Raw genomic sequence first — 25542 nt, forward strand, 5'->3', positions numbered from 1 at the left:
GTAAGATAGAAAAAATAAAATGCCTTTGTGGGAAGACCTGTCACTTCCACATCTGAGTGGTCTTTGTTTAGCACCCGCCCCATTCCCTGTCCCCAAGATTTTAGTCACAACTGTGCTCAGAATGACCAGTTCTTGCCAGGAGTCGAAGACTGGGTTAGGGCCTCTCTGTGGCCCCTGGAAGTGGACTGGGCCCTGTCAGAGGCTTTGGCTTTGGAGGAAACCTGGCTCTTTTCTAGGTCCTGCCCCTAGCACTTCCCAGCTGCTAAATTGTCGTCACTTAATGATGGGTCCATCCTGTAGCCAGTGGTTCGTAAGTCACCTGCAGGTCTGGGACAGAACGGAGGCCCCTCTACTGCCTGTCACCATGACATGTTCAATCCTTCACTCCCCAAGTACCAATTTCCCAAGTCCCTTGGGTCTACCTGATCTTTGGTGGCATTTCCAGCAACATGAGTTGCAGACTCCTCCCACTGGAAGGAGCCTCGGAGTGTGCCTGGGGGTGGGTTGCCAGGGACAGGATTAGTACAGGTGCACCACCAAGGAGCATGTTAGAAATGTAGACTGTCAGCCCCACTCAGACATGCCAAATGAGAACCCGTACCTTCACATACCTTCACACCATCCTGGGTGATGTGCATGCACATATGGTTGGGAAACACCACCGATACAGGTTTAATGAATGTTTGTTGACTAACCTTCATTCCCACTGTGAGACGAGAGGTGGTTGTTGTGCCCTTTATGGACGGAGACACTGAGGCTTGCCCAAGCTCATACAGCCTGTAAGTAGTATTGGTGGCCAGAGGGATGTCTGTAACACAGGAGCCCACCAGCGGATAATAGGAGAAGATTGCAGTTTCCTCCTAAATAGGCTTGTGCCAATGAGGGCCTTCTCTTCTCTGCACCTTCTTCAGCCCCTGGGGGGAGCAGGAACTGAAGAGATGAAACCCTGTACCACTTCCCCAGGGTCTGCTTTCCTGAGGGGTGTGTGCTGGTGGGTAAGTTATTCAGAAAAATCTCCTTTTCTGTTCCAATGTAACTCTCGCTATCTTGGGCCAGTGTGGAAGCTTCCTGCCTCCTGTTCCATTCCTCAGACCCTGCTGTGGCCCCATTGTTACTTCTGCCAGTCCATTGTCCCCTCACCAAATATGTCAGACCAGGAGAAGGCCCTGGGAAAGAAAGTATCTCTGGGCTAATTCCAGGAATGGGTTACAGGAACATATTTTGGATGGAGCAGCCCTACTGTGGTCCTGGTATGTTTGGGGACAGGGAACATCTTTCATTTACTCTGAAATACTTGGGGTTCAGGGTCCTTCCAGGAGAGCCTGTTGGCAGTGTATCTCATTCTTGGGAAGCCCTTGACTGAACCCTGTGTTCTCAGTTGCAAGTACCCATAACTGTCAGCCCTGAATTCCACCGAATTCCTTGAGGACAGCTAGTCATTTCTGCACCCTCAATCAATCTCCTCTCTCCCTTCTTCCCTCCTGGAGACCCACGTGTCCCCCAGATGAGATCTGCTCCTGGTCCCAACATGGCCCTTCTTTTTGTCTTGAGCCATTGTCCTTGATGATCATATTCTTTTTTTTTTTGCTCTGCACGTGAATCATGATGTTCCAACTTCCCTCAGTTACAGTTTGGGCCCCTCTGCACCAGCAGCTCCCCTTATTCGTTCCATAGCATCTCTCCCTCCTCCAAGCTCACTTGGACCCCGTATGGTATGCGCATCCCTGTTCTTCACAGTCAGGGGTCAGTGGGCTTCTTCTTCCAGAGGTCTGGCTTCTTGTGTTCTTTCCCACGAGGCCCCTGGGTCCAGTTCCCATGGAAAGAGTACAGTTCACAAATAGTCAATTCAGCAAGCACCTGCCGGGATGCCAAGATGAACAGTTAGGGTACCTTCCCTTGAAGGAACAGCAAGCAGGGGACCAAAACCTGTCACTTTGTGGAGTTGCTCCTGGAGAAGCAGCTCTTTGGGTGGAGGAGCTAAGCATGTAGTAACTGTGGGCAGAACTTGTGTGGCACACAAACTTTCTGGTGCCACTCTTTCCAATCCAGTCCTTGCATCGATGGACAGGTCTTAGCATCAGTGAGGTCAGTTGTTTGGAAAAAGCTGGAAAATGACACTCCTGAGCGTGTTGCTTTTTAGCACATTACCGTGACCTGCTGGGCAGGATGTAGCTGTACTGTGTTGGGCTGCTGGCTGCCCCCAGCTCACTCCATTGCAGGCTCTCAGCATTTTGTTCACCTGACAGGGGCATTTGTGAAGAGTTCCCTGTAGGCTGCTGCTCCTGGGCAGCCCACCTCTTAGTGGAAGTAGACCACTGGAGATGACTTTAGGAGTTGAACAGTTCAAGGCCCTGTTTGTAGCTCCCAAGAGCTTCTAGCTGTAGGCCTTTGGGAGCTGAAGACTATTACTCAAAGTCCTTGGCTCTAGATCCAGACCTGAGCATTCTGCCCTCAGTGGGAGGCCTCTTGCCTCCTCTCTGACTCCAGCCCCCCATTTAATGGGTAGGCCACTGGCTGGGCTGGCGGGGCTGAGGGCACATGCCCTTTGCCTGAGAGCTGCATTTTGTTCCTGCCACACAGTGAGAGCCACAGCAGGAGGTCCTTATGAGGTCCTGGGGAGGTGGTCAGGCCTTCCCCAGGCCCAGCCTATCTCCTGTTTCGGTCCTGTCTGTCTCTCTGGCATTGCCTCTAGCAGGGTCAGGGGATTTCCAGTTCCAAAGATATGACTTGACCTTCAACCACCTTGGATTATTGCACCTGGGTGAAAGGGCTCCTAATCCACATCACCAGGCTTTTTAATTTTTTGTTTTGAGACAGGGTCTCCCTAAGTTGCTTAGGGGTTTTGCTAAGTTGCTGAAGCTGGCTTTGAACTGCAATCCTCCTGCCTCGGCCTCCTGAGCCTCTGGGATCACAGGCATGTGCCACCTCACCTGGATCTCAGGTGTCCTTTGTCTGGTGTCCTAAAAGTTTGGCTCCTGTTTGCTTCCCCATGAAGTGTTGCACAGCCCGTTTCTTGCTCAAATAGGGCTCACCTGGTTGTCAACATGTCTTAGGATCTGGGCCCTAGACCAAGGCTAAGCAACAAATTATCCTCTTTGTTTTGGTGAAAGCACCAGGGGATATCCCAGCTTTGAAAGGCATCCAGGATGCTGCAAGGCCTGCTCTTTCAACATGGCGAACCTTAACTGGTTCAGTCCCAGAAAGCCATGGTGCTACTGTCCACCTCAGAGGGCTGTCCCATAGCAAACGGCTTCCTTCCCCTCCCCTCAGGCCTGTGTCCCTTCTGCTTCTCTGACACTTGCTTAGTATGCTGACAATCCGGGGAATGACCTCCACTTCTCCCCACAAGTTCCGCTGTGAGCCTTTTAGGTCTTAAACATCAATGCCTAGTTTGGGGCTTACTGTGGCTCCACAAATGGGCTGTGGGTTCCTTGGGAAGCAGCCATGCCCCGATTCAGCCTTAGCCAGCCCTCTCACACTCAGTGCCAGGGAGGCCACAGCCCATGCTCTGGGCAGACTTGCTGAATAGCTGTGAAGAAACATGACCCCAGGTCACAAAAAGTACTGCAAGGAATGCTGGGTGGTGGAACTGGTGTGCACCAAGATGGTGATAAAAGCCAAGTGCTCAGCCGCAGTGGGGATTGTCATGTGCAAATTCTTTTCTCCTCACCCTTCAAGGCTTTTCTGCTGTTTTATTGTTACTCTGTTCTCTCTTGGTCAGTGCAACCCTAAGGTATTCTGTTCTCACCTGGGATTTTATGGCTTATTGAGATTTTTAAAAATAAGAACACCAGGCTGCTCCCAGGGCAGGAGGGTGGTGTATTTGGATTCCGTTTTATTTTGTTTTGTCTTTTAAGCCCTGGTATGACAGGAATGAGCTGTTGATTTTGGCCTCCTTCTCAAGGGGTACAGACTGTCTGCCTTGTAGTGAAAGGGTACAGCCTTGGTGTTGCTGCCTTGCCCCCAGAGGCGCTGGCCTGCAGCTGGAGAAAGGAGTGAATCAAAGTTGGGGCAGCTCAGGAGGAGGCTGGGTGTGTTTGTGTGTGCTCACCAGCCTTCACTGGGTGTCTTCCTGGGCTGAGGGTTACCAAACAGGACAAGATGCATCTTCTATCAGCCGGCCACTGGAGGCAAGGTGGCAAACAGAGCCATGGGGCTGGACAGGCAGAGGGCACGTGGTCTCCCTGCCTCTTGTGCTGGCAGCCCTCACCTCCGTTGTTGGAGGCTACACGAAAGTGGCCAGGGGAAGTGAAGGGTGCACAGGGTTTTGAGGAACACATTAGAGAAGCCAGCACTAAGACCACCCATCGCCTGGTGGCGTAGATACCTCTGACTCAGCCTTGGATGCTCACATGAAAGTAAAGAGCCTGAGATTTGGGGACCCCTGTGGGTCTCTAAGGATAAAGGAAGATACCTGGGAGCCTGGGCTTTGTGCCCAAGCCAGAGGACCTGAATCCCGTCTTTCCTCTGGCACTCTTAGCTAACGGGTCTTGGAATGAATCTGTTCTCCCTGAGACAGCGCTCTCATCCGGAGCCCTGGGGAAGGTTCAGCCCCCACCTAAGCTTTGTGGTGCATCATGAGCATCACCAGAATTGTTTTCTAAAATCATGTATTATCTTTGTAATATTTCATTTGATCTAATTTTCATGGCTGCAGTACAAGCTAGGCATTGTTAGTGACCTCATTTTTTTGTTTGGGCACACTGAGACTTAATTCTCTATAAACATTCTGAAGTGTTTCTTTCCAGTCTTTTTTTTTTTTTTTTTCTATAGGTTTATATGGGCTTTTTAAAATAAAAATAAGTTCATAGCCAGGCATAGTGGTGCACACCTGTAATCTCAGCTACTCATAAGGCTGAGGCAGGAGGATCATAAGTTTGAGGCCAACCTGGACAATTTAATGAGATCCTTTATCAAAATAAAATTAAAAGAAAAAAATAAAAAGATCTGGGGATGTAATTCGGTGGTAGAGCACTGGCTTAGCTGTGTAAGGCCCTGGTTTAATCCCCAGTATTGCAAATAATAATTATAATCACAATAGTTCATAAGTTCATGTTTTACCATTTGCTTTTTATTTATTTATTTATATTTGTTAATTTCATTAACAAATTGTTAATGAAACATTTACTTATTTGTATGTGGTACTGAGAATCGAACCCTGTGCATCACACATGCTAGACAAGCATGTTACCACTGAGCCACGACCTTAGCCCGTTACTATTTGCTTTTTAAAGTTAATATTTTATGAATCATTTTTCATGTCTGTATCAATGTAAGCAACTTCATAGCATTTCATTGTAAGGATTCATCATGGTTTTGCAAACTTGTCCTGTCTTTGGATCTATATACTATCTCTCTCTCTCTCTCTTTTTTTTTTTTTTTTTTTTGTACCAGGAATTGAACTCAGGGGCACTCAACCACTAAGTCACATCCCCAGCCCTATTTTGTATTTTATTTAGAGACAGGGTTTCACTGAGTTGCTTCGCCATTGCTGAGGCTGGCTTTTAATTTGTGATCCTCCTATCTCAGCCTCCGGAGGAGCAGCAGCTGAGATTACAGGTGTGGGCCCAGTTTAATCTCTTTTTTTACCATCATAAAGGATGCTGCAGTGGCTCTCCTTGAAGCTAAATTTTTGCATTCATCCAAGAAATACAATTACTGGATCAAAGAGTAACACTTTGGAAACTTGAATACAGAAACCAAATTGTCTGCCTTTTTTATTATTATTATTATTTAAGAAATTTTGTTAAAATATAGATATCAGGGCTGAGGGTGTAGCTTAGAGGTAGGGAGCCATACTTAGCGTATTCCAGACCAGGAATTTGTTTTTGTGTGTAAATGTTAAGTGTACAGTTCACTAAGAACATTATTATGCAACCAGCCTCTAGAACTCTTTAATGTTCACATTGTTATGCAACCAATCTCCAGAACCCTTCTTGTCTTGCAAAATGGAAAGTGTGTCCCCATGAAATAACAACTCCTTATTCCCTCCTCCCCCATCCTCTTTTATTTTGGCAACCACCCTTTTATTTTCTGATTCTGTGAATCTGGCTTCCTATAAGTAGAATCATACAGTGTTTGCCTTTCCAGTGTCTGACTTATTTCACTAAGCATAATATTCTCAAAGTTTATCTGTACTGTAGCGTGTATTAGAATTTCCTTCCTTTTTAAAGGTGAAGAATACCACATTGGATGTGTATACCATTTGATTTGTCCATTCACCTGTCTGGGAGCCTCTGGGCTGTTCCACTGTTTGGCTGTTTGGATGATGCCACTGTAAATATGGATACTCAACTATCTCTCCAAGACCCTCCTCTCCATCCATTTGAATCTGTAATGGAGATGGGGTTGCTGGGTCATGTAACTCTTCTTTTTCCTGTTCAGAGGAGACGCCATATTGCCCACTTTTGAACATGATCTGTGAGGCTTCCTCCCTCCCTGGCCTTAAGGCTCCCTCCTTGAGGGCTGAAGAACAAATTGTATTTCTTTCCTTCTTCCCTTCACTTGGGGGGCCCAGCTCTGGGTTTAATCCTCTTTGGGAGCTGGCTGGGGCAGGGGGGCGAGTGTGTCCCCCATGTGGAAAGTGCAGTTCCTACAACACAGGAAGATGTGTGGCTCCAGACTCCGAGGCTCCCAGGGCAGGCCTTCTTGGAAGGCAGCTGCCGGGATGGGATGAGTCATCTTTGTCTGAAGAAGCTGGGACCAGCCTGGTGCTGGGCTCCGACTGTGCCAGAATCAGATTGCCTCCAAACCGAAAGTGCAGAGTTCATGAAAAAGAGGGGCCTCCTCTTGAAAGGGCCTCTCGTATCTTGTAGGCTTGTTAATCTGGGTGACCACACAAAAAGGCCTCTTTCACAGGTGGGAATCAGTAGGCAATGTGGGAACTTCCTGGCAGCCCGGGTTTATTGCCCACCCCACAGGACTGTGCCACAATTGCTGGGATCCTTGCGAGCCAGGCTCAGGAGGGAGTCTCCACTGTGGACATGGTGGTGTTGCAATAGGGCCTCCAGTGCAGGAGTGCTCATGGGGCAGAGGCGTAGAAACCCTGGGTATGTGTCCAATCAGACATTTGTGGGCAAGAGAATGAGCCTTCGTAGCAGTCAGAGAACAACTCTCAGGTAAAAATGCCTCTCTCTATGGGCAGAACTGGGTGATTGGTGGTGATCCTAGTGAGGAAAAGCCCTTGCCATCTCTGGGAACCTTTTTGGTCTTGGGGATGTTGGAATTTATTTTGCAGAGGACCATTCAATGGATATATCCTCTTGACATTGATGTTTTGTTTCTCTGGATCACAAACGCTTCCTTTAAAAAAGGCGTTATCTGTCAGGCACAGTGATGCACGCCTGTAATCTCCCAGCTACTCTGGAGCTGAGGCAGAAGGATTGTGAGTTCAAGACCAGCCTTGGCAACTGTGCCAAACTTTGTCTCAAGAAGAAAAAAGGACTGGGGACGTAGCTCAGGTAGAGTGCTCCTGGGTTCAATGCTCCAATATCATAAAAATAAATAAATAAATAAATAAATAAAGGCATCATTTTCATTGTTTTCAGATGAGTGAGATGTGTCCAAATCTTAAGTATATAATTTGATGAGTTGGACTAGTGTAGAAACCCAGAGTTCACAGTCTAATAAGGATGTAGGACATTTCTGTCAACCTAGAAAGTTCCCTGAGGCCCCTTTTCCCTACTTCCACCCCCACCCCAATCACTGATTATTTTCCATTAATGTATGTTAATTTGCCTTTTTTTGAATGTCATAAAAATGAAATTACATAGCATGTACTTTTTTTTTTTTAAGAGAGTGTGAGAGACAGAGAGAGAGAGAGAGAATTTTTTGATATTTATTTTTTAGTTTTCGGCGGGCACAACATCTTTGTTTGTAGGTGGTGCTGAGGATCGAACCCGGGCCGAACACATGCCAGGCGAGCAAGCTACCTCTTGAGCCACATCCCCAGCCCATAGCATGTACTTTTTACATCTCGCTTCTTTTTCACAATTTCTCAGGAATCCATCCATTTTATGTGTGTATAAGACACACTTATATGCTGCCTTTTAAAAAAAAAACTCTGAGTATATAGCTGGGCACAGTGGCACACACCTGTAATCCCAGCCACTCGGGAGGCTGAGACAGCAGGATCACAAGTTCAAAGCCAGCCTCAGCAATGGTGAGGCACTGAGCAACTCAGTGAGACCCTGTCTCTAAATAAAATACAAAATAGGGCTGGGGATATGGCTCAATGGTCGAGGGCCCCTGAGATAAAATTCCTGGTACCAAAAATAAATAAATAAATAAATAATTCTGAGTCTAATTCTATTGTGTAAATACACTCCACTGTGTGACTTCTCTAAGAACTGCTTTTTAAGGAGAGAGGGGAACTCCACTGGGTTCTACACTCAACCATGCCCAAATCTGCCCATTCATCTGGGTTTCTACCCCTGCCCTTCCTGAACATCCAGTGGTAGAGCACTTGCCTGGTGGGCACCAGGCCCTGGGTTCAATCAACAGCACTGGGAAGAAGAAAAATGGGCATTTAGGAGATGCAGCTAATGTGTTCTGCTGCATCAGAGGCAGGGAAACTTGACCAGGGAGGGCTTCAGAGAGGAGGTGGTTTTGGTCTGAGCTTTCCAAAAGAGCGGGCTTAGAATTCTTGGAGATGCATCTTAGTAATAATCCCCAGCAGAGTGGAAGGAACAGTTGAAGTACAAGAAGGCGGGGCCCACAGGCAGGTGTTCCTCACCACTTCACATCTAGGGGAGGCTGGGCCAGCTGCTGGAACCTTAGGTAGCCTGCATCATCCATCCCCGTGCTGGGCCCAGAGGTGGGGCAGGAAGGAACCCAGCCACAGCACCTCTTTCTGAGGACCACCGGACTACTGTTGTCAGATCAGCGGAGGCAGGCAATGGCCAAAGGAGGCAGATTTAAAAGGGCCGCTGAACAGGCTTTATTGAGATGTCACTCCAGGGCGGAACTCGATCAGACCCACAGAGGGGACAGGGGAAGGGTCTGAGGAGAAACCGCGTGGAAGCTCGACCGGACTGGACTTTTATGGGGCTTACAGCAGGAAGGGAAGGGCTTGGGACAGGAAAAGGTGTCTCTAGGGTCCCTTGCCCCCTTGGAGTTGGTCAGGGGAGTTGGCTGAACTCCAGGATTGGCCAGGGGGTCCTACTGATTGACAGGCGTTTCCGCAGGCATCTGATTGATGTTCTTTTCCTGTGCGGGCTGCTTTGTTCTAAGTTGCCACTAAGTCGCCACCAAGTCGCCATCGACCTAACAACTGTGTTAAACACATCCACTTTACACCTCTTGGAATCAGTTGTGTCCTGCCATCTGCAATTGGTCCAGGCCAGGCCTCCCTACAGGTTGTACAGGCCTCATGTCTGGAGGGGAGGCACTGGGACAGCCCTAGAAGAGAGCAAGAGGGGACTGACCTCCTCTCTGCCTTCTCTGTTCCTCCTCCCTGTTGAGTCCTCTGGAGTGAGGAGCTTTTCCCTCCTGGTTGTGAGTCACTTGGCAGCGGACACATGGACACTCAGTGACCCAGGTAGCTGAGTCCTTGGGTTGAGCAGTGGCCTTCACATTTTGTGCCTCCCTTTGCCCAGGCCAAGGTGTCCTGACCTTTGGACTTAGTCACACCCCAGCCTGGCCAAGGGCAAGGTCACTGAATCTGTATGAGTTGAAATGGAGCCAAGAAAAGCAGTGATAATTCCTTCCCTGAGTTTGCAGAGCACTTTGTACTTTGTCAGACATGATCAAGCTTGGTTGTTTGTTTTTTTTTTTTTAATGACAATATAAGTCAATATTGTCCAGTGCCCACTATGTGCCTGGTGGGAGAAGGGCAAACACCATAAGACCGAGGCCTTGAAGGAGCCTGCAGTCTGGTTGAGGAGACATGTGAATTATAAGTGTAAGAACTAGTGAGACAGGAGTATGTACAGACCAGGGATCACAGGAGGGAATCGTTGGTTGTACCAGAGAGAATCAGGAAGGGCTTCACAGAGGAGGTATCATTCAGTGGGTCAGAAGGTGAGCAGGACTTTTGGGTGAACTTGGTGGATAGTGCATTTTAGGCAGAAGGAGCAACTGGAGCAAGTCAGGAAGCCATCTCTCAACCCAGCAGTCGGGAGCAGGAAGTTGGATGTGGATGTGGCCGGCAGGCTGGGAAATTAGGATCCAGAGGTGACAGGGATTGGTCTTGGAAGGCCTGGAATGGAGCATCAGGAGTTTGGATCTCACAGACAGCAGTATGAAGACTTCTACAAAGAGCCCCTGGGGAGCAGTGTGCAGGATGGGTTAGACTGGAGTGAGACTGGAGGCAGGGAGGTCAGTTAGGAGGCCAGTATGGTCATCCACTCTAGAGATACTGCCTAAAATGAGGGAGTAGGAGAAAGGGGAGGGGAGATTGAAAATGTTAATGACTTGGATTAACAGTTGGCTCTTGGGGCTGGTATGGCAGGAAATAATGGAGGATTGCATTTTTAGCATTCCTTTATTAAGTTATCTTGAATATCTATTACGTGTAAGGTAGTGTGTGGGGCACAGAGAAGTGTGCCCCATACACTACCTTACACATAATAGATAGTCCTGGAAGCATTTTCTAGTCAGGCATCCATTAACTTCAAGCAACAGAAACAATTCAAATTAACAAAAGGAAAACAAAGAAAGTGTGTGTGGGGGGCAGTATTGCCTCATATACCGGAAAGTTCAGCAGGCTTTCTCTAACATTTCCAAGCTGACCTCTGGTACCAGCTCAACAACCCCAGTGGAAAAGAGTAGCATAGCAGTTCCACGACGAGTTCTTATTGGTCCCGACTGGGCCATGTGCTTACTCTTAGCTAGTCGTTGTGTCCCTCATCTTTGGCTTAGGCCACAGGAGGGGTGGTCGGAGGGAAAGCAAGTGTCATCAATGAAAGACGGGATGTGGATGTCTGTGAGGCGCAAAAGGAGCAGGCGTCCACTATAAGCAGATAGGAGCTGGATACAGGAACCTGTGCAAGGCAGAGACATGGGAAGGGCACATACAGAGGGCTGCGTGACCTGAGCACCTGCGCAGACTGGGGATCGTGGTTGTCTAGGAAGACTTCAGTTTGCCCACACAGGGCTTTCAGCTAGTGGGGGACGACAGAGCTGGCCACGGTGACCACTGTACAGCGTAGAAAGATCGGAGCATCTGCAGGGTGGTGGTTTTCTTCTATTCACTGGAAGGAGGGACAGGAGTGGCTTCCTGGGGAGTCGACCTGCAAGGATGGACAGGAGTTGGACTGAGGGTGACAGTGTGAGTCCCCATGCTGGGCCTGGGGGCCTTCTCGGCCCATTGCTTGCTCCCTGCTGCTGCTAATACCACCATGGCTTTAGCTTCTCTCCCCTCCGCAGACCTCCACCTCCCACTGGCTGCTCCAGAGCAAATATCCCCTCGGGCGAGCCCAGCCTGGGCCCGTGGAAGGGGCAGGTCTCAGGTGCTCTCTTCCTCCCGCAGGCCTCTCCCTGGAACGCCTGCCCAACTCCATCGCCTCCCACTACCGCCTGACCGAGCGGGAGGAGGAAGTGGTCGCCTGTTTCGAGAGGGCCTCCCGGGTGGCTCAGGTGTTCCTGCAGGAACTGGACAAGGTGAGCTGGGGGTCACAGCACCAGGCAGTAGCTGCTCTCTTTGGAGCCCCTCTACCTGCAGGCCCACGCTAAGTCCATAGGTCACCCTGTGCGAATGAGAACAAAGTACCTCCCTGCCCCTCAGGACAGTCAGCCACCTCGGTTGGAAAATGTAGCATCAAACTTCTATTAGAATGAGACTCTTGACCACCATAAAGTAGGTTGAATAAATAAATGGGTCTCTGTCATCTGTAAGAGAACTCTATGGCAAACTCAACTTTTTGGAGCAAATCTACTTAATCTGGTTCACCTCCTATGAAGAGGTCTTCTATTGATCCCTGTTTAGTGGATGAGGTTTAGAGATAAATCAATTGCTTGCCACTGTCCCCTTGGAAGGAGCAGTGTCAAGTTGGTTCTTGCAGTTAGATGTCCTTCCCTGCTCTCGGGTGCTGAGAATCACCTTGCCCATCCATGGAACTGACCCAAGGCTTTCAGAGGTGGGCAAAGAGCTGACCAGCAGGGTGTTGGCAGTGCACAGGCCCTCGGTCCCCAGCTCCCCTGTGGTGGGCCTGTCTTGACTGTCTGCAGGTGGTGCATTCCAGCTCATGGAGCACCCAACCCTTCCCCTGCTGAGGGGTTCTGGTTTTGGTCAGTGGGGGTGGGGGAGGCAGGCAGGGAAGAGAGACCCTGCTAACATAAACCACCACTCCTGAGGACCTAACACGCATTCCTTAATTTGACCCTCATACTGACTGGATGAAGTAGGTACTGCTGTTATTCCCATTTTACAGAAGAGGAAAATAAAGCTTAGAGAGGAGTTAAACAGCTTCTGAAAGTTCATGGCAGTGAGTGAGTGGCATTGGCAGGAACGCTGAGGCACGTGGCCCTGACACCTGGGAGAGGGGTGGGGTGTGCTGGGTACTCTGCCTCCTGGAGACTTAGATGGTAGATGGCAGATGCTCTGCAGGGTAGGTTAGGATTGGTGTCCCGGAGGAGGAGGTGGTCCTGAGCCGAGACACCTGAGCCTCCCCTGCTGTGATGAATGTCAGGAGGTCAGCCCAGGGCTTTTGGTGATGGTCCTTGGAGGAGCCCACCTCAGGCCAGACTTCCCCATAGCACTACTGGGCCCATCCCTTGCTATGGGGGCTGCCCTGTGTGTTGTAGGTTCTGGCAGCATCCCTGGCCTCTACCACCAGGTGTCAGCAGCACACACCCCCAATTGTGACAACCCGAATGTCTCTGAAGACTGCCAGATGTCAGAACTGGCCTGGTTCCCTGCCTGATTGAACTTCAGGAGGAAAAGTGAGGGGCTGCACATACAGGCCCCTGCCCCAGCAGAGGGCCACTTGAAGACTGGGCCTCCACGTACGTGACCTCCTTAAGGTCATCGAGTCACCGCTAGACAGCAGTGTTTTGGGGACTCTTTACATTTGCATGTGTTTCCAGGGACACTTTCATGAAAAAGAAGATGTATTGCCCCCAGCTGGAAGCCTAGGCTTTGGTCTTTTTAAAGTTGGTGAACTATGCTACTTTCCAGGGCTGAAGTCACCACCCGGTGACAACAGGTTGACAGACAGGCCCCAATAATTGGTATCTCAAGTTCACAGAGGGCCATAGAACTGTGCTTCTCAGAAATGCCTCCTGTCTTCCCGAGATCCAGTCCTGACTTCTGAGGTATTAAGGAATGCTCTTAAATCTACTTTGATTTCTGAGAGCTAAATTGAAGAAGGGCTTGTTTTCTTTTTTTAAGTTATAGATCAATAAAGGTGGCATATTGAAGGCCTGTCTCGGCAGGACTGGGTGACCCTGTCAGAGCTGAGTCTTGAGTGACACTCAGTTAATAATGTTATTAATCCTGAACCAGGGTCTCAGCCCTGGGATGCGCTGGCATGCCATGGTGTATAGCAGGGACGGTGCAGTGCCAGGCAGGTGGCAGGCACACCCATGTGGGATGAATTAACCAATAAGAAGTAAGTGGCCTGAACTCTATAGCTGGCCAGGTTTGAGTTTGAAGTCCAGGCTCACACAGCTGTGTGACCATGGGCACTTTCTCAGCCTGGGTTTCCTCATCTAGTGAAGAACACAGACCCATCCATGGAGGACTATCATAAGGCTTAAGTGAGGCTTGTGGTGTCTGTTCCCCTAGTTTCCTTTCCCCCTCTTTTTTTACTTGAGGTTCAGGAGACAACCCCTGAAGGGCAGGGACCCAGGTGAAGCGACCTCTCTACCTCTGCTCAGGCAGTGGTGCTTGCTCACTGTGGAAGAGGGATGTCTCTGCACAGCCAGGAACAGATAGGGGTATCTGCGAGTAGTGAGAGGAAAAGTGTGGGGTCTGAGCCTGACTGCCTGGCTCTGCCACCCACAGTCCGAGTGACTGGGCAGGAGGCGCATCACATCATGCCTCAATGTTCTCACCTTTGAAATGGGACCGAGACAGTTCCGACCCTTGAGCATGGCTCTGAAGATGAAACGAGTTAATGAATTTAAAGCTCTGTGACTGTTGAACAAATCATGTTAGACATGGGGCTTGTGACTTCCAGCATATGGATGAGGGGAGGAAACTTGAGACATGTTGGTTTTGTATTTTTGTGGTGTCGGGGATTAAACCCAGGGCCTTGCACGTGCTCAGCAAGTGCTCGACCAATGAGCTGCATTCCCAGCCCTTAGACGCACTTTAAATCTAAGTGAGTTGGGTTGAGTTTTATCGGAGCATTGCATAATGTGCCCTGTAGGCAGCTGGGACTGGGGTAGGGCCACTTCCTCCAGCTGGGCTGTCAATCCCCAGACCCCTCTGCCTCTGAACTGTGAGACAGCGGCTCTCCCTCTCTGTTCTCTTCTTAGACCACAAACAACAGCACGTCACGGCATCTGAAAGGCTTTCACCCGGTTGACTATGAGCTCACCTACTTTCTGGAAGCTGCCCTCCAGAGTGCCTACGTGAAAAACCTGAAGAAGGGGTAGGTCGTCGATGCGGCCGAGCAGAACCTGGACCTTTCTCCTTGGCCAGTGCTTTTGATGCTGCCTCAGCTCTGGTCTGGCCTGTATGTGTGAGTGTGAGTGTGTGTGTGTGTGTGTGTGCATGCTCCCTCTCCAGAGAGGATGGAGCCGGGCTGGCACATGTCACATCTTGTCAGACAAGGCTGTGCAGAAGGCCTGAGCTTCAGAAGGCCGCTGAAGCACTAGAGGCTGCACGCCTCGGGGGACACCACTGAGAAGGAGGGCAGGAGTGGCTGTCTTCAGAAGGGGGAGGGGAGCCAAGCCTAGAAGGTGGTGTTGAGGGCACAGAGGGAGGGAGCTAACTTGGCACTGGCCTGCTATCATCCCTTGTCACCGAGGTATAGGCAAAGCCATTTTACTTCTCTGATCTCAAGTTCCCCAGAAACTAATTGGGAAGGCTGATTCTTGCTCATTCCAGCTTCCAGAAAATAGCAAGGGGAATCATGGTGAAAATACAAGCCTGGCGTCATTTTGGGGTGCCACTGTGGGTGAGGGAGCAGGAAGCTTGCTGCCTGTGTGGTGTAGTAAGGGCCCCTCGTTCTTCCCGGCCCCAGATCCATGGTGCCTGGGATGCCTGCCTTGGTAGTTTGCTGCTGGGTGAAGCAAGAACCCCTCAGTGAATAGCGAGGGAGTGGCTGGAGTCGGGTGCCAGGCTGGGAGTGGTGGTGTGTGGTGTGGGGTGGGTGGCAGTGGCGAGGGAGGGAGAAGCTCCAGAATCAGGAGGGTGCTTTGTAGGCAGGTGTATCTCTGAGGCCACCCTGCCTGCTGCAATTTCTCTCCAAGCAGGCCAGGGGCTCCTGTCTGTCCCTGCTGCAGGGATTTGCATCCTCCACAGACACTGTGAGCTGGGGCTGGAGGGTGTCACTGGCAAGAGGGGAGACATGCTGAGCGTGCCTGTCTCCCTGGGAGGATAAACTTGTCATAGGCCTGAGCTCTTGTCATTCAGCCCTCCTTCGCAGGGAGGCAGGGTGACCAGGAGGTAGGATGACCCAGGACATCTGCAATGTCCTTTTCACTGACTGCTTGGAGGTCTTAGAAACCTGGTGGTCATTTTGTTAAATTTCACTTGATCCATTCTTATTTAACCTGCTTTTGAATAGATGATTCTTATACATGGTTATCTGTGTAGTTGGAAAAAAGAAACTTACTATTTTCTCCTACTCTGTATTCTCAAGAGACCCCTCTGTGGCCTGTGGGTTCCCCCTCACCCACAACCTGTTCTCCAACACCAGCTAGAAGGGGTCCCTACAATTCAGTTTAGTTCCTACACCAACCAGCATTAGCTCAGGTCCCACAGGCTGTCCCACCAGACTGCCCCCCTACTTCTGATGCCAGTTGCCAGGATCAGGTTACAACCCATGACTTCTGTTTGACTTGGCTACAAATTAGAGGTTTCCACAACTCCTTCTCAGACTCCCTAATTTGCTAGACCAGTTTACAGAACGAGGAAAACAGTTCCCTTCTGAGGTCACTGGGTTCTTAAAGACGGTCACAGCTCAGGAACAGCCAGGCGGAAGGCACACATAGGATGGAAGAAGGGGCACAGAGCTTCCTAGCCACCCTCCCCAAGTTCAGCAAGAAGCCGGAAGCTCTTCAGACCTCATGCTGTGCAGTTTTTATGGAGACTCCATTAGGTAGGCTTGGTTGATTGAACCATTGGCCAGCAGTGACCAGCTCAGCCTTCAGCCCCTCTCCGGCTCTCTCTTTTGGATAATCATTATAACCACTTTGATGTTTATCTTTCATATTTCTTCTTGTCTAGTTTTTATTTTTTCAAAAAAACAACAACAAAAAATAGGACATGTCGCTTGTAGCCTGCCCTCTCCTCTGGGATGTGCTGTGAGCCTCTGGTGACCCTGCCTACTCTATTTCCCCTGAAGTTGCCCACTGGCAGCAGGAGGGCCTGAGCTCACTCCTGAAAACCCCAGAGGGCTGGCTGGGCCCAGACACATAATAGAAGGTCAAGCTTGAGCTGGGCCCTGGTGTGGTGAGCCACAGGAATCAGGGAGGGGCAGAGGAATGAGTAAGGCTGAGGCATCTAGGTGGGCTGGGATCTGCAGGAGGGGAGGGCCCCTAGCTAAAGAAGCTTGGGAAGTAGTGGTTTAATGCTTAACTCTTTAGAACAGTAACCTGTGAGTGAGGGAAGGTAGCAGATCTCCAGGAGGAACAGGGGTTTGGTGTTTGCTAGACTTTGACCTCCTTTGGGGGTGTTTCTAGATGGGCAGGTGCTCCGAGCACAGCATTCTGACTAAAACCAGGGGTGAGCATTTCCAACCAGTGGGCACCCCGTCCCACCCAGCAGCCTACCCATCAGAGCTGCATCCCTTTTGAGCTGTTGGGGGACACAGAGTTTAAGCCTTCAGCTCCCTGGAAGTGGAGTGCCTTGCCCAGAATTTGGAGCAAACTGTGGGGAGGCCACTCTGGGAGACAGAGGAAGCTGTAATGCTGTGGGCAGGCAAGTGGCCACGGGCCTTGGTGGGCCTGTGCCCTATTCATCTCTCTCTTTCTCTAACAACCCTTATTAGAGGAGGGCTGGAAGGTGTGGGGCATGGCACCAGCTCTGGATCTTCCAGAGGCCAGGCATGGTGGCACACTCCTGTAATGCCAGGGGCTCGGGAGGCTGAGGCAGGAGGATTGTGAGTTCAAAACTAGCCTCAGAAACTTAGGGAGGCCCTCAGCAACTTAGGGAGACCCTGTGTCAAAAAATAAAAAGGGCTGGGGATGTTGCTCAGTGGTTAAGCACCCTGGGTCCAATCCCTGGTACCATAATAATAATAATAATAATAATAATAATAATAATAATAACAACAACAACAACAATAATGTGAGAGGGTCCGACCCTGAAGCAGGCTGCCTTTGCAGTCCCCTCCTACCTGGCTAATAAGGAGAGGGAGAAGTGCAGCTCTGGAGCCACCTCTGAGGGTGAATCCCAGTTCTGCTGCTGGAGCCCAAGTCACTGTGGGCAAGTCCCTTGAACTCTGAACCCAGTACCCTCAACTGTGAAGTGGGGCAAGGCCTACTTGGATTGAATCACATATGAACACCCACCAGAGCACCTGATATGTCATAACTGCTGAGAACATCAGAACAGTGGTACTATCATTTGTTTTTATTATTCTTGTGCAGTCCATGACTGGGCAGGCTACAGGCCCAGACACGAACTTTATACCTTTTGCTTTTTTTTTTTTTAATTTCTCAAGTGTGATGCCGGAGAGTGTTGGTGTTCTTATTTAGGACCAATGGATTCAGGGGCCCAGGTAGCCAAGGTGGATAGGACTGGCCACAGCCGTGGGCTCCTCAGACTACCTACAACTATGGAAGGACTTGGGGCCCAAGAAGCCCTGCTACCCCTGCCCACATCCAACAAAGCAGGTGATCCTGGTTTAGTTACTGAGCCCCCGTTTTAGACACAGTAGCCTAGCAAAAACAGGATTCCTATTTTTACTGCCCAGGCAGCTCTAGCTGAGACTCTCATTGCCCTCATCTTGATGTGCCCAGGTGGGAACCCCTCTGTCTGCCAGTTATGAGCTCCCAGGGATGAATCTGGGGAACACAGATGTGGCCCTCAGCTCCCGCTCTGCAGAGGTTTGGAGGAAGAACCGGGCTGGACCCTGTGAGGCTGTCAGTGCCCTTAGAAACCCACTGTGACCTGTACAAGCTGAACTTGAGCAGTAAGCTTGGCTGCCCTTGTTTTTGTAAATAAACCTTTATTAGAACACAGTCACGCCCATTTACTCACAGATTGTCTTATGGTAGAGTTGAGTGGTTGCAATTGGGATCTTATGGCAAAACCTATAATATTTGGTCTCTTTATTTTCCCTTTATGGAAAACAGTTTGCTGACCTCTGCACTATAGAGCTTAGAAGTCCTCTCTCCCCAGAAAGCACTAGGGGGTGACCATGTCTATGGGAACCTTATGGAGGAGTGTTCGTGGGGAGGGGACCGTTCTAATTTCAATGCTCTGTCCATGCATCTAATGACTATTTCATATAATAATTCATGCTAAATGAAGTATTACTAAATACTAAATACAAGACACTTGTGAAGTGTTTGCTTATGTTAGTCCTCCCTGTGAGGTAGGTGGAAAACTGAGGCATAGAGAACAAATGTGAATTGGCCTGGGTGGAGCCAGGATTATGCATGCAGGGCCTGGTTGGCTTTTGGAGGGGGTACTAAACACTGGGCAGCACTGCCCACAGCAGAAGTCCTCTTACAAGATCTTGCTCTACTCTTGAGGTGCACCCAGCTTAGGCCAGCTTCCTCAAATGTGCTTGTGCTTGGTAAGTGTTTGGTAGGTGCTCCTAGCTTCTGGTATGAAAAATTGGATGGGTGCCCCTTCACAGCTAGAGGAAGAGAGGGCAGGGCCTTGGAGTTGGAGGCTACTCTGTGACCCTGAGCAAATTCCTCCTCTACAACACTAGCCCTATCCTGTACCAGTCCTGCATGGTGGGGGGGTCCTGCATGATGCGGGGTGGGTCCAGAGAGAGGAAAGGGATGGAAGTCAGCCTGGGAAGGTACTTCTGTTAACCACCCACTCTGCTGAAGGTGTCCCCCCTTCCACCTGTTCCATTTTCTACAGGTGTAGTGAGGTTAAGGTGAACATCAAGGTCAGCCAGGAGGGAAGGAAGGAGTGGCATGGTGGGTTATCAGGTACCTGCTGGGCGCCAGGCTGAACCAGTGCCCAGTGCACAGTGCTCTGTGAAGAAGGTCGTGTGGTCCTGCTTCACTCACAAGGGGACAGAGAAGTTTGAAGAGTTGTCACTGGCCCAAGCTCACCCACCCTGGCTCCAGCTGTAGGTCTGGACAGCCTTGAAATCCTTTCCAACGTTTTGGGTGTGGAAGGGAAGTTTGGCCAGCCTGAGGGGTGTGTGGGGAGAGACAGGGCCCTGGTGGTGGCTGGGGCCTATGAATGGATCTTTGGGACACAGGCTCCATTCTCTCTTTGCCTCTGCGACCCTGAGTCACCATTTTCAAAGGATGGCTCCTCTGCCTGCCCTCCCTCCTAGACACCGCCTGTTTCCTCTTGATTCATTCTATACACTCAGGCTGTGTGGGAGAGCTGGGAGTCTGTGTGTGTGTGTGTGTGTGTGTGTGTGTGTGTGCGCGCGCACACACACACTTGAGGTGCCAGCCGTGGGCAGGGGCATTAACCAATGCCCCTATAAAAGCCTAAGTAATTTTAGTTGCTTTTCGGTTCCTATGACTCTGCCCCGCCCCTTCATCCTTTTTCTTCCTCAAGCACACATTTCAGTCTTGAAAGCCAAGAAACCGGCTCCACCCCACCCACCACAACCGCAGCACATACAGAGGAATGGAAATTAATCATCATTTCTTTCCAAGTAAACAGCCCAAACATTTAAAGTTTCTGAATGTGAGTGGCAGTCCCCAGGACACGTGGCAGTTATTCAGCCCTTCTGTTTCCTGTGGTCCCATCCAGCCCATAGGTGGGCCCAGAATGTGACAGATATATAAAACAGGGGTTGCAATGCCCTTTGCCTGGCTAGGCTGTAAATAGTTTCTCTGAACCCTTTCCTCATAATAGTAGCTAATGTTTATGGAGTACTTTCTGCAGTGCTTTTCTAGGTAATTCTATGAGGCAGGATCTGATACAGTCCCTATTTGACCGAGGAAAGGAGAAATGGAGTAATTTATTCAAAAATGCAGAGCCAGGGAGCCAGGGAGCCAGGGACTGGATTTGGGTCTGTCCAGTCCTGTGACCCAAGGCCTTGCTCACTACATAGACCTGGCCCAGCCTACTACCTGCTCCCAGTAGGGCTACTTCAGTGAGCTCTTGTAATGGCATGTTATTGTCCTGTGGTCAAAGTTATATCTTCCCAGTGGAATTACCAGTTCTGGTATTTTTCTTACACATTTGTTGTTACTAGGAAGTTAAAAAATAATATAAAGTCTCCTTAGACCAGAGCTTCTCAGCCTCAGCACTGTTGGTATTTCGAGCCTGATAACTCTTCATGTGGGGCTGTCCTAGCCACTGTAGGTTCTATCAACATCTCTGACCCTCATCCGTCAGATGCCAGAGTACCCTGATCTCCAAGCGTGATAACCAAAAATGTCTCCAGACACTGACAAATGTCCTGGCATCAGAGGGACTACACTGTCTCAGCTTCTAGAAGCAGACATTGAGGGGTAGGCTGGGTCCCAGATACCTGACCTCTCCAGGGCAGCCCTGGCAAGACTTTTAAAGGCTATGGTGTCACTTCCTGCTGGTTTAATTGCACCCCTGCCCATCTGAGCTCTTGGGGTATTTGAGAAGGTGAAAGAAAGCCTCCCGCAGTGGGGAGCTTACAGCCCGGTGGGAGATGAGGACTGAAGGAGAAAGGCCAGAGGACAGCCGAGCAGTTCGCCCCCTAGCAGCCCCAAGTGCCCACCTTGTGCCCAGCCCCGACCCTTACTTGAGGTGGAGCTGTGAACAGGATAGGTCCCAGGGGGACCTACAGCAAAGAAGTTCAGATAGGGGAAGAAAAGAAGGCAGGGAGGGGGAGGTGTACCTGGGACTGGGTGGGCCCAGAGGTGACTTGGATTCACCTGAGGAGCCAGACAAGGTGGAGATGGGGCTAAGGTGCTGCTAAGGGAAGGGAGATGGTGGAGCCTCAGCTCATTCCCCAGGTGTCATGGCATCCAGCCATGGCCCTCCTGTGGAGGATTTGACAGAATTTCAGGAGCATGGTCTTGAAATGGGTGGCATGTGCCTGAGCCACACAGCTTCTCTTGTAGTCTGAGCTCCCCTCACGCTGGCTAAGTCAGGGGCTGCTGCCCCGTAGCTCAGTCAGTGTGACTGGGGGCTATTAACTTCTTCCAGGGGCCTTGCCCTATCCATCCAGCAGTTAATTTCCACAGATGACTCCTACCCACTACTCTGTGGGTGATGACAGGGTTCCTAACTGAGTTAAATCTCAAAGCGCTGACCTGAAGGGACAGTCAGGAACTGAGAGGCCCTCATGCAAAGAGTGGGGGTTGGGAAACCTGGAGGGTTCACTTTCCCTTGATGCCACTAGAGGGCAGCCATGGACTCCGGTTGGAACCTCACTCCAGGCAGTTCTGTGGGCAGGACTGACAGGAGGGAGCACCCTTCTGTTGTGTCCCCAGGCAGGGGGACACGGGGGTAATGGCAGCTGGACCCATCTTGGTTCACCTGCATAAAGCAGCTCCAGGGGTGAGGCAGCAGGGGGCTGGGAGGGGAAGGAGGGATGTGCCACAGTGAAATGACAGGGAAGTAGTTTGTCCTGTCAGTGACTCTGACCTCACTAGGACTGAATGCCTGGGCATCTGCCAAGAACAGGGCTGTGAGCTGACTCTGCTCCTTCACTCATCCTAGGCAAAGGGCCCTTTCTCTTCATTTTTTCCCCTCCCTCCTGCCTACACCCATTCTCTGCAGGGTTGTGGTGCCCATGGGCCGTGTGCCTTGAACCAGGTAGGCAATATGTTTTATGCTTATTCTTAAAAAAAAAAAACAAAACTTTTTTTTTTTTTAATTAGTAAAGTAACATGTGCTCACTATACCCAAACCAAACAACAGAGAAGGGAGTCAATGTGTTTTCTAAGGCAGCTTCCTGGGACTAGCAGTTGTACATTCTTCTTTTCCCTGTTTTGTATGTGTGGTGTGTGTGTGTGTGTGTGTGTGTGTGTGTGTCTGTGTGTGCACACGTGCGCATGCGTGCATGAGCTTGTACCTTCTGCACTTGGCAATGAGTGGGAAAGTGTGGAAGCGTCTTTGGAAACCCGGCCTGCTGTTTGATGGACCCCCGTGAGAGTGTGTTCAATAAGCATTAATTTTGTCTTATTCTCAGCAGCCACCAGTGCATGCAGGGCCAGGGGAGGGCAGAAGATGGATTGTTCTCAGGGGAGTTAAGGACAAGAATCACCCAACAGTGAAACCTGTGCTGAGTCCCTGTGTTCTGTACCGTGCTTAGGGAGACCTCCAGGGCTCATCCTAGCCTCTCTTAATGCACACTCTTTACTTATGGTTTGCACCCACCTGATCCTAACTGCTGCCCATCCCCCACCCTACTGGGAAGGAAGAGCCCATTGCCTGGGCCTCCTCAGTCCTGGGCATCCTCCGTCCTGGGCTCATCCTGAGCACAGCCTTATTCTAGGGCTAGAGCTGAAGAATTTTAGTTTTTGAAAAAAGTGATTTAGATCTCTGGCAGAAGTGTACAACTTGCTAACCATTGAACTTCACCTAACCTTGTCTTGAAGTTCAATCCTCCAGCTTTTGGGATCTGCCAACTGGCTATGCTCACTCGTCTGGGTCTTTGACCAAAAACCTCTTACACATGATCCAGTCCTGAAATGCTAACTTCTGGTAGGGGCTTCTGGTTGGGGTCATGTACACAAGCATCTGTTTAGATTCCTTTCAGTGATTAATTCCATGTTATTTCTCCTCTGTTTCAAATCAAAGCAATCCCCTTCAGCAAAACTTCATCAGGCACTCACTGTGTGCAAAACCCTTTGCTGAGCGCCAGGTAAATCAGGAGCATGGCCAACTTAACAAGACTGTGGGCTGCTGGCATGCAAGGCCACACATGAGATATTCATCCACTCGTTCAGTCTCTTAATTTATTCCACAGGTATTTACTGACTGCCTCTTGCCAACGGGGCTGATGAACAGGTACTGGGTATGCAGTGGGCACTTTTTAAAGACTTTGTAAATTAAGTTAAGTCCCAGGAGTTCTGGAGTTCAATGGCCAGGAAGGGAGAGTGGAAGTGTTCCAGGTGGAAACACGTTTCAGGGGTTTCCAGGTTGAAAAGAAGGAAAATCTGAGCCCTTGGTGGCTGCTGTAAGCCCTCCACTGCCATTGCCAAAGGTGATGACCTGTGAAGGAGGCACCGTCCAGGCTTTACTTTCCCCACTGGGAGAGGGGCTTTGTTTATTCAGCCACAATTTCTTGGAGGCCTTCTTTATACCAAAACCTTTTGTACTTGTGCTGGGATAATGGGGCCTGCTGGCCTCTCACTCCATCAGAAACCACAAAGACTAAACAAGGGGAAGGGCTTTGGAAAATGCACACCACCACCTGCTGCTGGCCACAGGATTGGAGGAGTGAGCCACCCCCTTGCAGTCCCACCTGGAAGTCTCCCTGAACTGTTGTCCTTGATCCATCACCGCATACACCTCTCTCTCTCTGCTCTGAGCAGTCGGGCTTTACTTAAGTTGGAATAAGCAGCTTCCTGGCTTCTCCCCACGCAGCCTGTTTCTGGGCCAGGATTTGTTTGAGGCCCTGTTTGGATATTGTTAAAAGTGGGCAGCTTGGCTCAGAAAGGTCAGCGGGAGAGACAAGAACAAAGAGATCTTTCAAGCTGCCCTCTCACGAGGTAGCCAGAAATGCTCGGAAAAGCCCCGGCTCCACCTGGCACAGGCAGCTTTAGGCCTGGGCTGGGATTGCTCAGGCTGGTGGCCATCTGGGGTGCTTGAGAAGCCCCTTCTGGTTTCTTGTTTCTCAGAGGAGTAAGCTGAGGGAGGGCACATTCCCAGTGATGCAGAGCAGGGCAGTGAGGGGTGGGATCTCGCATCTCCTCCATGCGGCCCGGCCACTGGAACCTCTGTGTGTGTGTGTGTGTGTGTGTGTGTGTGTTTTCTCTTTAAGGATATTCAACAAAAACTCGGATTTGCTCAAAACATGCCCCAGGGTGATGGTTTGCTTTGCTGTAGAATTTTGGGAGCTTATTTAGATGCCAAAATCCCTTGTAAGTTTAAAAATAATGAGACACAACTTTTGGGAAACAGGATCTTGTGCATTTTGAGGGGGAGTCAGCGTCCCCTACCTCCAGCCCCCAGGTGGTGCCAATCTGCTGGTACAGGGGTGAGGCTGGTATAAGGACTGAGGCTGGGATCTCCTGGCAGTGGCAGAGAGAGGCTGGTCCTTGCAGTGGAGTGGGACGAAGAGGCTGTAGTCACCCTTGGCTCCAGCCTCCGGTAGCAGCCTGGGCCAGGCTGCCAAGGAGGAGGCTGGCAAGTAGCCCACAGAGTGGAAAATCACCCGAGGGCCAGGGAACTGCCGGTGTCTTCTGGACCACAGGGCCCTGGGCAGCCTCAGGGACACTCGGCCTCAGCCCGTGGCTGTTTGACCCACTTGCCCGGCGTTGCTATCCCGTGGCCTGGATTCCCATGACCAGCCGTTTTCCCTCATGGCTGGGAGCTTCTGCAATCTATGTCTTTATTCTTTCCCCTTGTGGTGGCTAGTGCCACCATGTCCCTACAGCTGACTAGGCCTGGCCTGTGGCCTACTGTCCATCTCTGGCTTCTGGGACTGATGGCCTCCATGGGGTTGAAGGACCTCTACTGCCAACTTGTCCTCTTCAGGCTTGTGGGGGCCCCCAGGCCTGTCCCTGCTCTTGGTTCATCTACAGGGAATCCTCCTATGTCCCCTGTGGGGCCAGGACTAGTAGGAGACAGATGGACACACAGCTGGGGGATTCCCTCAGGAACCAGGCACTTCCCCACCCCCATGGCAGTCATTAGCTCCTGAACTTCCAGGAAAAATAATAAAAGTTAAAACATCCATAATATAATCTTTAAAATACAAATTAGGAGAAAGGAAAATAATATTTAGTGAGCCCCTCCCACATGCTTGGGGGCGCTGGGGCTTTGCATTCATCGTCTTCCTGACATTTTTCTATGAGGAGATGGGGAATCCTCCTACAGACAGGATCTAGGACTCAGAGAAGCCACCTCAGGTCTCTAAGAGTGTAGATGTAGCATCTGGCTGCAAAGCTCGGGTTTCCCGTCAGATTGTCCCTTCTGAAAACTGGCTTCTTAGACAAGGAGAACTAGAGGACGCTGGGAATCATCTAAGCCAGTGGTTCTCAAGCTTGAGTGTCCCATCAGAACCCCCTGAGACTTGATAGACCCCAAGTTGCTTTTCCAACAAGTTCCTGGGACATTACTAATGTCGTTAGTCCAGGGACCACACTTTGAGAACCTCTTATGTAAATTTTCTCAGAGTGTGG

General features: G+C 50.3%; 1 protein-coding gene across 1 annotated transcript in view; it reads left to right on the forward strand.

The window, feature by feature from the left end:
- Ttc7a (tetratricopeptide repeat domain 7A) overlaps positions 1-25542 on the forward strand; it is a 112659-nt gene that overhangs the window by 16765 nt on the left and 70352 nt on the right. Inside the window, exons 4-5 of the mRNA XM_076833278.2 lie at positions 11471-11601; positions 14422-14537. Of these exons, the coding sequence (XP_076689393.1) occupies positions 11471-11601; positions 14422-14537 (247 nt within the window). The remainder of the gene's footprint in view (positions 1-11470; positions 11602-14421; positions 14538-25542) is intronic.

The sequence above is a fragment of the Callospermophilus lateralis genome, chromosome 14, assembly GCF_048772815.1.
Source record: "Callospermophilus lateralis isolate mCalLat2 chromosome 14, mCalLat2.hap1, whole genome shotgun sequence".
In the NCBI taxonomy this organism is placed as follows: Eukaryota; Metazoa; Chordata; class Mammalia; order Rodentia; family Sciuridae; genus Callospermophilus; species Callospermophilus lateralis.